The 12,862-nt window shown below is 56.5% G+C and overlaps 4 protein-coding genes across 4 annotated transcripts; 2 read left to right on the forward strand and 2 right to left on the reverse strand.

Annotated features, from left to right (window-relative positions):
• Positions 1 to 88: 88 nt before the first annotated feature.
• On the reverse strand, positions 89 to 1,556 carry THITE_2169538 (uncharacterized protein). The gene is made up of 3 exons (XM_003650005.1): positions 816 to 1,556; positions 298 to 770; positions 89 to 226 (listed from the first exon to the last, which is right to left on the reverse strand). Exons 1-3 carry the CDS (start codon positions 1,438 to 1,440, stop codon positions 179 to 181), a joined length of 1,146 nt encoding a protein of 381 aa, XP_003650053.1. The 5' UTR covers positions 1,441 to 1,556; the 3' UTR covers positions 89 to 178.
• Positions 1,557 to 3,681: 2,125 nt separating this feature from the next.
• THITE_2109268 (uncharacterized protein) lies at positions 3,682 to 6,398 on the forward strand. The gene is made up of 3 exons (XM_003650006.1): positions 3,682 to 3,707; positions 3,806 to 5,380; positions 5,444 to 6,398. The coding sequence occupies exons 2-3, from the start codon at positions 3,973 to 3,975 to the stop codon at positions 6,235 to 6,237; spliced, it is 2,202 nt and encodes a 733-aa protein (XP_003650054.1). The 5' UTR covers positions 3,682 to 3,707; positions 3,806 to 3,972; the 3' UTR covers positions 6,238 to 6,398.
• A 456-nt stretch (positions 6,399 to 6,854) lies between these two features.
• On the reverse strand, positions 6,855 to 8,103 carry THITE_2109271 (uncharacterized protein). The gene has a single exon (XM_003650007.1). The coding sequence runs from the start codon at positions 7,900 to 7,902 to the stop codon at positions 7,048 to 7,050; it is 855 nt and encodes a 284-aa protein (XP_003650055.1). The 5' UTR covers positions 7,903 to 8,103; the 3' UTR covers positions 6,855 to 7,047.
• Positions 8,104 to 11,052: 2,949 nt separating this feature from the next.
• On the forward strand, positions 11,053 to 12,777 carry THITE_2109275 (uncharacterized protein). The gene is made up of 5 exons (XM_003650008.1): positions 11,053 to 11,071; positions 11,123 to 11,255; positions 11,330 to 12,121; positions 12,182 to 12,238; positions 12,293 to 12,777. Exons 3-5 carry the CDS (start codon positions 11,446 to 11,448, stop codon positions 12,565 to 12,567), a joined length of 1,008 nt encoding a protein of 335 aa, XP_003650056.1. The 5' UTR covers positions 11,053 to 11,071; positions 11,123 to 11,255; positions 11,330 to 11,445; the 3' UTR covers positions 12,568 to 12,777.
• The last annotated feature ends 85 nt before the right edge of the window (positions 12,778 to 12,862 follow it).

The following is a 12,862-nucleotide window of genomic DNA, read 5'->3' on the forward strand; positions in this document are numbered from 1 at the left end:
TGACCGGCACATCTCCAAAGCAGAATCAGCAACTGGGTAAACCTGAAATTTAGGAGCACATCCAAGTGTAGGTAAGGTATCTAAGAAACGCAAGTAACACGCCGTTGTCTATGCACCATGCAGATATCTATCGTAAGTACAAGTAGATTACAAGGGCGGTCGTGGTTGACGGAGTCGGTCAACTTGGCAGACTCCCCAAATCTAGCATGTGGCCCATCTTCTCGATCTGGGACGCGAGTGAAAGTCAGCTCCATGCCCACAACCAGAGCGTAAGTGTGTGCGGAGACCAAGTCTTACCTTCGTCTTCAGATAGCCCTCGACCTCGGGCGCCCGGAAGCCCCCCTTTCCCTTCCACGACAGCGGCACCATGGCGACCCGTTCCTTGACGACGATCTCGCGGTGAGGGCCCTCAACGGCGCGGATCTTGTCCGGGTTGTTCGTCAGGAGTCGGATTTCCTTCTGCCCCAGGTCGAGGAGCATGGCCGTGGCCAGGCCGTAGCTGCGCGCGTCCGCCGGGTGGCGCAGGAGCAGGTTCGCCTCGACCGTGTCAGACCCCAGGTCCTGCAGGTTATATGCCTTGAGCTTCTCGCCCAGACCGATGCCGCGGCCTTCCTGCCTCAGGTAGATGATGATGCCGCCGGCCTTGTTCCCGGGCAGCGACATGAGCCGCGCCGCCTCGTCGAGCTGCTCCCCGCAGTCGCACCGTGCTGACCAGACTGTCTCGCCGGTGTAGCACTCGCTGTGTATCCGGACGAGGGGCGGCCCCAGCGCTGCATGATCCGGGGCGTCTAGACCGTCTGCCGCGGCCGTCGCACCCGGAAACCCGCTTGTCGTCCTCCCAGGGTACAGCCTGCCGGTATAAGCGCCTCTAACCAGGCGATCCATCTCGGTCTCGCCTTCTCTCACAGCGTCCAGGGACTTGCTCCGAATGTTCCCGCCAAACACGATAGCCAGGTGCTCCTTGTTATCCACGTCGTTCTTGTACAGGTGCAGAAACATCTCGGCGCCCGTCGTCGTCGGGATGCGTGCGCGCACAATGCATTCCACCTGCGGCAACCTCTCGAGCAACCGTGGATGCTTTGTGCCGCATCCGCCCGTCGGGATCGAGCTGTCAACCGGAATGCCGCGTGGTTCGGCGGGGATAGCGGGGCCGGCAGCACTCGGTGTTGCCGTCCCGGGCGTTGATGGTGGAGTGAATGCCGGGGAGAGGAGCGATGCCGGCGGCGGCTGTGTTAACGGCGTGGCCGGTTGCGCCGGCGAGGCGTCCTCCGCATTGTCGCCGTCGCTCGCAGACGCGGGATTGCCGCCGGAAATGGAGAAGTCGGCCTGTTCAATATCGGCGTCGTTGTGCGGCGTCTCTGGTGGTTCCGGGCGCGGAGAGTAGAAGGAGGGAAGCCGGGTTCCGTCGGACTGCAATTGTCGCAACTCGGAGCCGGGCATCGTGGGAGCGTGGGGCGCTTATTTGACTCGGCGCAAAAGGGGGCGAACTGTATTGACAGCCCGCGGGACAGGTCCGGGGCGCGCAAGCGTGGTCGTCGGATCTCGGTACGAGATTGGGCCCCCGGTGCAAACATAAGATTCGGGGACGGCAGTACACAATGGATCAATCCGCGTTCTTCTCATCAAATTTGGAAGACGGCACTGCCGGCCAGGCGGGTGCGCATGTCAGCGCAGGGCAGTCCATTAGTCAGGTTCCTTGATTTCTGGTGTGAGGGTCTGGCGTCCTAGCCCCACCTCCTGCCCCGCAGCGTGTCTTGGCTCCCCGCGACCTTGCCTTACACCAGAGAAGCGCTCCATCCCTGGATGCCAGCGCACCTCGATCCGCTGCAACTCAGTTCAACACAGAAATCGAGCTATCCTGACCGAAGCAGGTGTTGCGGATATGTTTGGTTATGCTCTTGGTGCTTACAGCAGGCGTCACAACGTAAGCAGGCGCGCAGCATGTTCTATCCGAAGAAGTCACGTTGCCAAGGGTCGAGAAACGGAAATGAGAGGTTCTCTTCGGTTCCAAGGGAAGCTCTCCAGATGCAAGCGACCAAGTCCATCCTTCAGCCCTGCCCCAGGACTTACAGCGAGGCAGGAAAGGAAATGGGCCGGCACCCGACTCCAGCCGGCATATTGTCTGTTGAGTTCCCGATGCAGTACTAGCAGTACAAGAGGCCAGCTTGACTGCGAGACGCTGAACAACAGCTCTGAAGTGTCTGGAGTATCCGGCATTCCAACTCTTTTTCTTTTTCTTTTCTTTTTTTTCTTTTTTTCTTTTTTTTCTCTTTTTTCTCTTTTTTATTTTTTTAATTTTAATTTTTATTTTTTTTTAATTTTTATTTATTTTTATTTATTTATTTATTTTTTGGCCCCGCATCTTCCTCAAACCAAGCGCCGATGCATGTCCATGCGCTGGGCCGCAAGCCAGGTCCCCTGCCCTTTCGACATGGACTGTTAGCGCTTGGCCCCCGAAGCCGCCGCCGGGGTGCGGAACTGCCCGTACCACGCAGCCACAGCCATTCGCGGCCCGGACGGTGGGTGGCTCGCCCTCATTGGTCAAGAAGATAACTTCAGACCATCCTGACTGCGCAGAATGAGCCCCGGGGTAGGGTGCATTTGAGTGTGCACACAGTGCAGCAAGGCCCATGGAGATTGATCGCGTGCAATAAACACTAAAAACTGTTTCAAGTAAGAGCTCAGAAGAACATTGTTGCTGCTCACAGCGTTGAAATGTATTTTTCGATTTCTTCAATGATAGCATTACATTCATATATCGGGTGTATAACTAATCAGGGACCTACTGTTAGGTTAGTCGATGCCTACCGCTAGGCGCGTGGCTCACATGAGGTGGCATGCCAGATCCCTAAATGGGGCATGGCGGCTTGATGCAACCGCGCGCAAAGCTGACCTGCGCAAAACATTTGCTCTCTTCGTTTCCTCGTGCGATGGGGACCCAATAGTGAGTGTTATTCCCAGAGTTGAATGCAGAGCGTGGGGCAACTCTAGCCAACGACAGCTGAGAAATGGAGGACAACGAGAGCGCCAGGGAGTTGGGCACCTCACAGGCCAGGGCGTTGTCTGGGGGGCTCAGGCCCAGTGTGCTGCAGCCGTTCTCCTCTCAAGTTCAACCTGAAGCTTACCCGACTCTCGCGAAACCAACGTGGAAGAGAGCGAAGGCCAGTGCGCTTCCCAACTGAAGCATGAATTCAGCTGAAGGATCGTCCAAGCCTTTGCTCATACAGAACGAAACAGTAAGGCGTATTCCTGCCTCATTACTGTCGAAAAGTAGCGCCCCGTTCCCGATAACTATCCGTCCCATCCAGATGTCTGCCGAGGAACATGCGCTTCATCAAGGAGAGTCGGAGCGCACGATGGATAAGCTGATCGCTTCCTTGCCATACTGTGTACTACGCAGGCTGTCAGCGGCTGTGTCTTGTTTTGTCGACTCGACAGACCGCCAATCCAACCCAACCCCTTTCGCTTCCCCTTGACCTTTCGCCGGCTGAAGTGGTTAAGGGGGGTTGGCTGCACAGTATGCGTTTTTCATGCATATTGTCAACCAGTCAGCTCACGGCTCGCATGCCGCGGCGGCAAGAGGTTTCCTGTCGACGAACCACCCCCCTGTCGCCCATCGCGGTCGACCAACCAGTTCAACCAGAGGCCCGCGGGAGGCTGGCAGTGATCACGCCCCTCCCGCCGGCGGCCTGAGTGGGGTCAGGCTCGTGAGTTGTCCCCAAATTCACCTGGCTCACTCCCCTCCTTCCCCCTCCTCCATGATTGACCTTTCCTGTTTCGCTGAGCCTTTTTGCCATCCTGCCAGTTCTCTTTCCGACCGTAGCGATCGCCCTCTGGGCCCTGGAGTGGTGGTGATGCCGACACGACCAGCAACTGTCCTCTCTTCACTGTCTCTTCCATTTCATTTATGATCCTCCAACACCGATGGTGTCAGACTCGACTGCGCCCGCGCCAACCACCGCCCTTCCCACCATGACCTTCTCCCCCATCGAGCCGCGAAAGGACGCCATTTTGCTCCTGCGCAGGGACTCGTCTTCCTCGCGCAGCAGTTCACACACGAACTCTGCCACGCCCACTCACAGCAGTCCCAAGGCCGGCTCGAATGCTCGGATCACGAACCGTGACAGCGCCCCTCTGACGCCTATGCCGAATAGCCTACCGAACGGCCTCCTACAGCCTGTCGATGAGGAGCCCAACACGCCCAGTTCCACAATAGTCGAATTCGGCGACCTGGCGCGAGGCAACGTTCCGTCAGCGGCGCAGCTTGTTGAGAGTATCCACCGGTCTTTCCACCAGTCCCAGGTTGGCCACTCCCACTCGGAATCTCGCTCCAACAGCAAGCCGCGTCCCGCGCACGATAGCCGCGAGTCCCGAGAGGGACGAGAGGCTCGGGAGCAAAGCAGGAACAGGGGTGTGCAAAGTTCCGTCGCGACCAGAGAGAGATCGCAATCCGCCCACCGCAGATCTGCCACCACAAGGGACGCAAAGGCCTCGGTCAATGACAACAAGGGCCTCGCAGACGAGCGTATCAACAGGTTCCTTCAATCGATGGCGCAACAGGCGGTCGAGAGCGAACTCGTGCAGGAGAATCGGAGCCTCTATCAGCGGATTGCCGCTCTGCAGCTGACCGAACGCGAGCTTCTGGCTGAGAACCAGGATCTTACACGCAAGCTCGCGACACTGAAACAACACCACGACCGCCGAGCGCGCCAATGGAATGAAGGTATCCGGCGCAAGGAGATCGAGTACGAGGCTCGGATGCGCGAGTTGGGCGAGCTGGTATTGGACCTGGTGAGCAAGCATCCACAGAAGCTTCCCAACATCCTGTCCAACGAGGAGATCACTGCGTGGTTCGACGACCAAGATACCGCGTGGAACCGCTGGGCCAGGACTTTCGGTCATCAGGACGCCAATAGGCTCAGTAGCGGTCTTCATCCTCTCCAACTGCAAGAGCTCTGCGAGGACGTGAAGGGATTCGTGCGGATGACAGACTCGGGCGGCCTCCCTCCCGAGATCCTCAATGGCGGCAAAGAGGCTTTGCACACTCTGCTCAACGGCATGTTAGCCAACTTCATCTGCGAGGAGATCGTGGCGTCACCCATGTGGGTGTTCGCTGCCACGTCCATGGGCACGCTGGAGAGCCCGGGCATCATGCCGCCTCGGCCTCTCCCCGCTCTGCCCGGCGTGGGTTTTCGCATGGACACCAACTCTTTCAGCGAGGTAGCGCCGCTCCGGCCAGGGCCCTGTCCAACGCCCAAGAGCCCGCAGTTCCCACCTCCTCTGATCACGTCCTTGCTGCCGCCTTCCGGGAACAGCGCGTCCTTGCTTGGCCTACCCGTAAAGTCGGACATGGAAAGGCTGGTTCACATGCTTGCAGATGGTCAGTCTGCCCCTGGAAGAGTGCTTACCTGTTCGTTGTGAACATGAACTGATGTCTTGACAGCCCAGGACGAAGAATCGAGGGTGGCAGCACACCATTGGCGCGCTCAGATGATGAGGCTGTTTGCGGACGGCGGCTTTAGTCTGAAAGATGCAGCAGCTGCCGGCCGGAACGAGTCTCGCCGGACGTTCGTGGATTCACGACTCAACTTCGCGAGGAAGTTGAAAGAACGCTTCCTTGGCGGGTCCGCAAGATTCCTGCTCCAGGACCAAGATGCAAACGGCATCGAAAAACTCGAGTGCACGCTGACAGACATGATTGATGAGGCCTTGAGGTTCTCGTGCCGCCTGTGGACCCGCGTGGCGCCTCTGCATCTGCATGGCTGGAAAGATCTGGGAAGCAAAGAGGTTAAAGCGGCGACCCCACTGGTGACCTTATGCCATGCCCAGGCCGAGGTTGAAGCTCGCAATCACCACGCAGGGGCCTCGAAAGACAAGCCCTCAGGGTCTGCCGAGAACAGCGAAGACCAGCCGATAGTCATGGTTGTGCAGCCGGCAGTGGTGACAGAGAGCGTTAACCTCCCAGGGGCCAAGGCTGGATCCAGCACCGACGGAGTTGCCTTGGTCTGGTTGAGAGCTCGGGTTATGCTGGCCGGCCCCCTGTCCTCGCATCTGTCTGAGTCCACCACTGCCGGCGTCGGTTCTCAGCCCTCGTCTCAGCCGGATGCCGAGCCGAGTCACTCCACCTCGAGCGCTGCGGCAAGTGCGACAGGCTCGTCCTCGAAGCCTCCGACGCCCCAGGCGTTGGAGGTGCTGCCGCCATCCACATTCAAGGCAACAGCGGACGCCCCAGCATGAAGCTGAGCCGCAGAACGAATGGCATTAATTTGGGCAGTGATGTGGTAGGCAGGTACACTGCCTATACGGGTCGCTTTTGGTTCTGGGCGCTGGAAGAATTTGGGGGCTCACTGTCTTCGTGACTGATGATGTAACCGAGGGATAAGCGTTTACATTCTTGTTCTCATTGTTTTGGTCGAACGTCGAAAGCTGTAGATATACCCTAGGACCGCCCGAGATATTTACCACCATGAGAGTGTTCTTTCGTTACTAAAACGCCTGGTCTTGTCCGAGTTACTTGGAGGATATGAGGGGATGTAGGAAACCCACCGAATGTAGGTAAATGACAGGAACGGAGTTGGAGCACCAAGGCCTCAGCTTGCCACGCGACGTCGGCTCACCGATCCAAGCAAAGTCGAGGGATCTCGGTCTGCCCCTGGGCCGGAGACTCCGGCGACAGCTAGACTCTCATTCGGAGAGGAGTGGGGCGGAAGCTGCGCGCTTAGCAAAGAAAGAAGTGCACCCTCTGCTTGAACTTGGCGTTGGTACCATATCTTCTCCATAGTTGTTGATAGGTGGCATTGACTTATAATTCCAAAGTGGTGAGTGGAGTTGAAGGACCGGTACCCTCGGTTATATCGAGGTTTGTTTCAGCATTGAAAAATATAGTTCTATCTCTTTCAGAAGTTTGAACGTTGGTCACCAACCCCCTGACAACGCCCCTTCGTGTTGGATCCGAGCCTATCCGACTAAGTGAAGTCATTGATGCTTTATCTATCGAAGTGAGCGCGCTGTTATGCATGAGTCTGTATTGCGAGCGGAGCACCAGCATCACATGTGCTCCATGAATTCTAAAAGATACCCTGCTACAGCCTCAGGTGCATCCAACGGTGAGAGGTGACCGGACTTTGGCAACACCTCGACTCTCGCGTTAGGGAAACGAGATACCAATTCCGTCTCTACCCTATGCAGGGGCTCCACGACATCCTCGGCGGCGGCGAGCACAAGAACAGGAACTGTGACGTTGCCAACGGCCCCCGAGACGTCTTCGGCCATCGCATAAGCAGGCCAGGCCTCTTTAGCCCACTTGTTGCCTCCCACCATGTCACTGACCACAAAGTCAGGCAAGATGCGTGACTCTGACCGGAAACGTGTCGTGAGGACGTTGATGGCCACAAAAGTGGCGGAAATCTCGTCGTCGTAGGCGTGCAGCTGTTGTTCACGCATATCCGGTGGCAGTGTCAGCGGGGTCGGGGGAGCTGGGCTCACAAGGATAAGCCCGCGCAATTTGGCTGCCTCCTTGTTGCGAGCTGCTCCGGCGCACATATGGGCCGCGACAAGTTGTGCAACCTTGGCGCCCATGGACAAGCCGACGAGAACGACCTCGTTGATCTCGAGAGCAGCAATGACCTCCTCCACGTCGCCGGCCAGTGCCGCAATCGAGTAAGCGCCCCTTTCGTCCGGGCCGCTCGAGCATCCCCACCCGCGGAAGTCGAGAGCGATAGTCGGGTATTTCTCCGAGACAAGAGGATTTACGAGTGACCAGGTGCTGCTCGAGCCTCCCCAGAAGTGGAGGAAGACGATCGTTGGGGATCCATGTTCAGATTGAGATCCGGGCGGGTGACGGATAATCGTATTGATCTTGACGTTGGGGTGAAGATCAATGAGCCTGGTCGCCGAGGTCATGGTGGTTCGATGCAATATGTTTGGTGGGAAGGGTCGGGATAAGCGGAAGCTCGGTTTCAGTGAGCTAGAAAGTTAGGCTTTGGGTTTCGTGAGCTTTGGGACGTCGGGTCGCAGCAGGCCCATTGGCCATTGAAAGCAGCATCATTGATAGGAATAAAGATGTGTAGTATTTGTATCCTGACCTAGATATCTACCTCCGAGGCGTTGCGGAGCCAGAGTTGTTATCACCCGAACGGGTTCGGAGATTTTGAGGTTTGGAGACCATTGGTCCACAGCGGCGAATTGCGATGGAGCCATCCGTGCTCTGGATAGCGCGGGCCGCAGTTCGTGTCCCGAGAGCACAAACATGGGCTTGTTACCTCATTGTTGGAGGCGGAGACCAGTTCTAACGTTAGTGGTCCGAATCGCCCCGGAATGTGCGTTGAGCTCTAGGGTCAAGTCAACCCCTAACTCCGAGATCTCGAGGATCCAAAACAGCTTCCTAAGTTCTATTGCTAATGATCAACTTGTTGTCTAGTGCTATAGAAGGCAACGCACTCCATCTACAATATCGAAATGTACAGCTCGACAGTCAATGCTAACAGGAATGTAATTCCCAAGGTTTCTCTCGAGAGCAATTTTCCATTCAAGATCATCTAGGCAAGAAACTTGTCACTTCAATAAGCGGAAGTTCGCTCCTCTTATCACAAAGAGCTGCTATTCATTGCAGACAGATACATCAGAAGCTCGGCCAGGATGCTTCTGCTCGGCACTCGCCTCCAAACTTATTGGGCGGATGACCTAGGGGAGAGATTGCCGGGGGAAGGAAAATGGGTAGGCTGACTCAAACGCTTACGGCATCAATAACATCCATGGATATGTCTGAGAGCCAGAAGCGGCTCGCTAACCTTCACAGCGTCCAAGCCACCGCTGCAAGGGATGACATCGAAACAAGTCCTCTTATCAGCTGTAAGCCGTTTATATCGCTTCCCACAATCCCTGCTCTGGCGGTAGAGTTTGCCAGCGTTGTAGGAGCACAGACTGGAGTGCTCGTCGCTCTTCTACCTATCCGTGAACGCCCTAATTATCCGCCGCGCCTCTCAACAGGTACGAGCACCGCAGGACCGTGCTGTAGTGGAAGCGTGCACATAAACAGTCTGAACTGGATGATGCTGCTCGGTGCGTACGGCTGCCGCGGCCCAGCCATGTGAGATGCCGTTGCCGGCCAGCCCCTCCGCACACGATTGCTCACAAGTCAAAGTCATAGCCGCTAGATGCTTGCTTGGGCTCATCAGGGATTGGTGTTGTTGGTCTTCCTAGGGACAAACATCTAAGGTCTCCTACGCTGCGAAGAAACTCCCTCCAAACAGATTCGAGAGAGCCCCATTATGTCATTTGCCCCCGATTAAAGGCCGTGGGACTTATGTAGGCCGTGTTAAGAAACCTCGGACGGCTGGTTTGTCTTGCCACCAAGTGTCATTACGGGGATTGCCTCGCCATACGTTTTTCCAAAACTGACAACGGTTTCGTTGCAGTTCAGTCAGGAGCCGCGAGATGGGAGTGAATGGTGGTCCCCTCCTAACACGTATGTGATGTTCACTCCGATTCAGTGGCTAGCGCAAGTGACATGAACCTCAGTGCATACAATTTCCCATTGACATTGCCGCGAGCGTGCCTGTTGCTTCTCTGCTCTCTCCCCTCGGGCACGTAGTCCGCTCGATCAGATGGCAGCCACATCTAGTCGCGGAGAAGTCGAGGACGCGCGATATGTCCAATCATAAAGCTTGTCTCATCCTGTTGATGGCTTTCTGACCTCTCTCGTCGTTTTCAAGGACCCGGCCATCGCCATAATATACTTCCGCGGCCTTTCGTTCATTACCGCCTCTGTTCGTTTCTGTATCGCTTCCTCTCGATTCCCCCTTTCCTTCCCCAATCACTGGTCTTTTCTGCAACTTTAAGTCGCCTTCCTGTCCCAGCCTCGGCGGTGTTTCACCCCAAACCGCTCGGTTCTCAATTCGACCGCGCCACCTCGTGACTTGCACGTGTCCATTTACTGAGTTTGCTTCGCGCGTCACGCACTTTTGGCCCAGGGCGGCCCCTTAACGACGTTACGTCACTGATGTCCCCGTGGAGCGTGGGGGTCCAGGGATGACGGCCTTTCCAGGTTCAGGCCAGGAACTTTGGAACGCTCACGTCTTGCAATAACAGGGTCCGAACCTTGCTGTTGGGTTCGCTTCACCAACGTGGACTGCCGATCGCAAAACTTTCCTGCTTTTGTAAGCTCACTATTTATCGAGCCGCCCTTCAGCCCTGCCCAGTCCCCCACAGCCGCCCCGCCTGCCGTCCGTCTTGCAGCAGTCCCAGGTCCAATGACTTCTTAGTGCGAAGGCGTGATCCGGAGCCTGCATGACGATGATGAGGTTGCCCCACTTCCCGCTGTTTACATACACACTCTGGTGCGCAATCTCGAGCTCGTGAGACGCGTCACCAAACACTCAACATCTACACGACAACTCTGCCATTGTGCTACTTTGGGTGCTGCACTCGCCATGTCATCCGGAGACCTCGCAGAACGGGGGATGTTCGAGGAAAAGGATGGCGTCAAAGGGGAGCGGCGGGCGACTCAGGTGCCGAAGCCAGCAGGTTGGTCCTCATGGTTCGGCGGGCAGGATGTCACCATCGGGCCGCGGATCGGGCCCGTTCTCAGCAGCATTTCCCTGAGCGACTCGGATTCCGATCAGAGCAGCACGGCAATTTTGGACAAGCAGATTGCTGCTGAAGACGGCCATGCAATCAGATACCGGACTTGCAGCTGGCAGAAGGTGCGCAGTGCGGAGCCGTGCTGGCGATCCCCTTTGTTGTTCGGGGGAGATGCTGACGGCAGACATTGTTGCCATCTCTAGACGGCCGCCCTTCTGTTCTCCGAGTACATTTGCTTGGTAGGTGCCTCGACGACAGCGGTGCACCGCAGGAGTATTGGATGCTAAGTGCATTGGTGCTTCAGGCCATCATGAGCTTTCCGTGGTCTTACAGCGTTCTCGGCCTCGTTCCGGGGTAAGTTTCATTGATGTGGTGCTTGTTCTTTCGCTGCCTTGATGGGTAAGGTTGGCAGTTTTGCTTGAAAGCGCTGACACGATTGCTTAAATAGATTGATCCTGACGGTTGTCAGCGCTGGGCTGGTGCTCTACACGTAAGGTTCAATTTCGTACGGTGGCTGCTAGGCTCCTAATCACTTGGGCAGGTCGCTGGTGCTGTGGGAGTTCTGTCTACGCCATCCCGAGGTCCGGGATGTTTGCGACATTGGACAGATGCTCTTCTGGAATAAGCGATGGGCCTGGTGGGCCACAGCTATCATGTTCATCCTGAACAACACGGTACGCACCGCGTCCGTCCCTCTGACTGTTCCCCTTTCTGGCCAGCCCGCAGCTAACATGGCGCTGTTGTACAGTTCATCCAGGTGAGTCCGGAAAAAAGAGCCAATAGCCGCTCTTGGCCTCTTGATTCCTGCTGACGGGGGCATCCTAGGGTCTTCATGTCTTGGTTGGCGCAAAATACCTCAACACCATGACGGAGGCAGACGACGTTGGATGCCGGACCGTGAGCTTTGGGGTCGTTGCCGCCATTATCTGCTGGCTCTTCTCCCTCCCCCGGACCTTTGATATGTTGTCCAAGCTCGGCACCGCATCCGCCTTCTTCACCTTCGTTTCCGTTCTCCTCGCGACCATTTTCGCCGGTGTCCAGTCCCACCCAGCTGGCTATGACCCACGGTCGACCTTCACCAACCCCGACGGCACAACAGGCGTCGGTGGGAGTCCGATCGTGACGGCCGTGCCCGTGCTAGGCACCACGTTCGTCAACGGTTTAGGCGCGTTTCTCAACATCAGCTACACGTTCATCGGCCAGATTACCCTGCCGTCCTTCATCGCCGAGATGAAAGACCCGCGCGAATTCCCCAAGGCGCTCTGGGCCTGCACCATTGCCGAGGTTATCCTGTTCAGCATCGTCGGCGCTGTTGTTTACGCCTACGTCGGGAACCAATACATGACGGCGCCCGCCTTTGGCTCGCTACAGCCGCTGTTCAAGAAGGTGTCCTTCTCCTTCATGATCCCCACACTCATCTTCCTCGGCGTGTTGTACGCGTCGGTGTCCGCCCGCTTCGTCTTCTTCCGCATTTTCCAGAACTCGCGCCACAAGCACGACCACACTCTGGTCGGCTGGGCAACCTGGGCGTCCATCTTACGTGAGTGCTGCCCGCAAGCTCAGTCTTGCGAATTGGTTAGCTGACTGTCGCTCTTAACAGTGGCTACCTGGATCGTTGCCTTTATCATCGCTCAAGTTATTCCATTTTTCTCATCTTGTAAGCTTGCTGGTTCTCTGCTTATTGTCAACCACGCTAACTAGTGCTGGACAGTGCTCTCCCTGATGAGCTCCCTCTTCGACAGCTTCTTTGGTTTTATCTTCTGGGGCGTTGCCTATTTCCGAATGCGTCGCGCTGATGGTAGCGTCACTCTCGTGCGGGATCACACTGTGGCCGGCTACCTGCTGGCCGCGCTCAATATTGCCATCATCCTTATCGGCGTTTTCTTCCTGAGCGTCGGCACGTATGCTAGCGTCGAGAGTATTATCCTCGAGTTTGAGAGTGGCGCTGTGGGGAGCGTTTTTTCATGCGCTAGCAACGGCCTGTAGTTAAGCAAACAGAGATCAAGTGCCGGCTGCAGTGATCGGGAAGAGGAAGCAGTGGATAGTTCCAAAGACCAAGCTTGAGTTGCTTGGTTTCGAGTTCCGTTTGGCGCAAGCTGATCCTCAATGGCCGAAAACCAAGCTCACGGCTAGGAAACCTGTCCGTCTCCCGAAGCTGTGCTCCTCGTCTTTCAAGGGAGCTCGATCATCCTCTGCACATAGTATGGCGAGGCATGAAAAGTGTGCTTAGCTGCACATCTTGTTCTGAAAAAGCCACCAGTCCGTCGGCATCATCCATTTA

This window comes from Thermothielavioides terrestris, chromosome 1, assembly GCF_000226115.1.
Source record: "Thermothielavioides terrestris NRRL 8126 chromosome 1, complete sequence".
Lineage (NCBI taxonomy): Eukaryota > Fungi > Ascomycota > Sordariomycetes > Sordariales > Chaetomiaceae > Thermothielavioides > Thermothielavioides terrestris.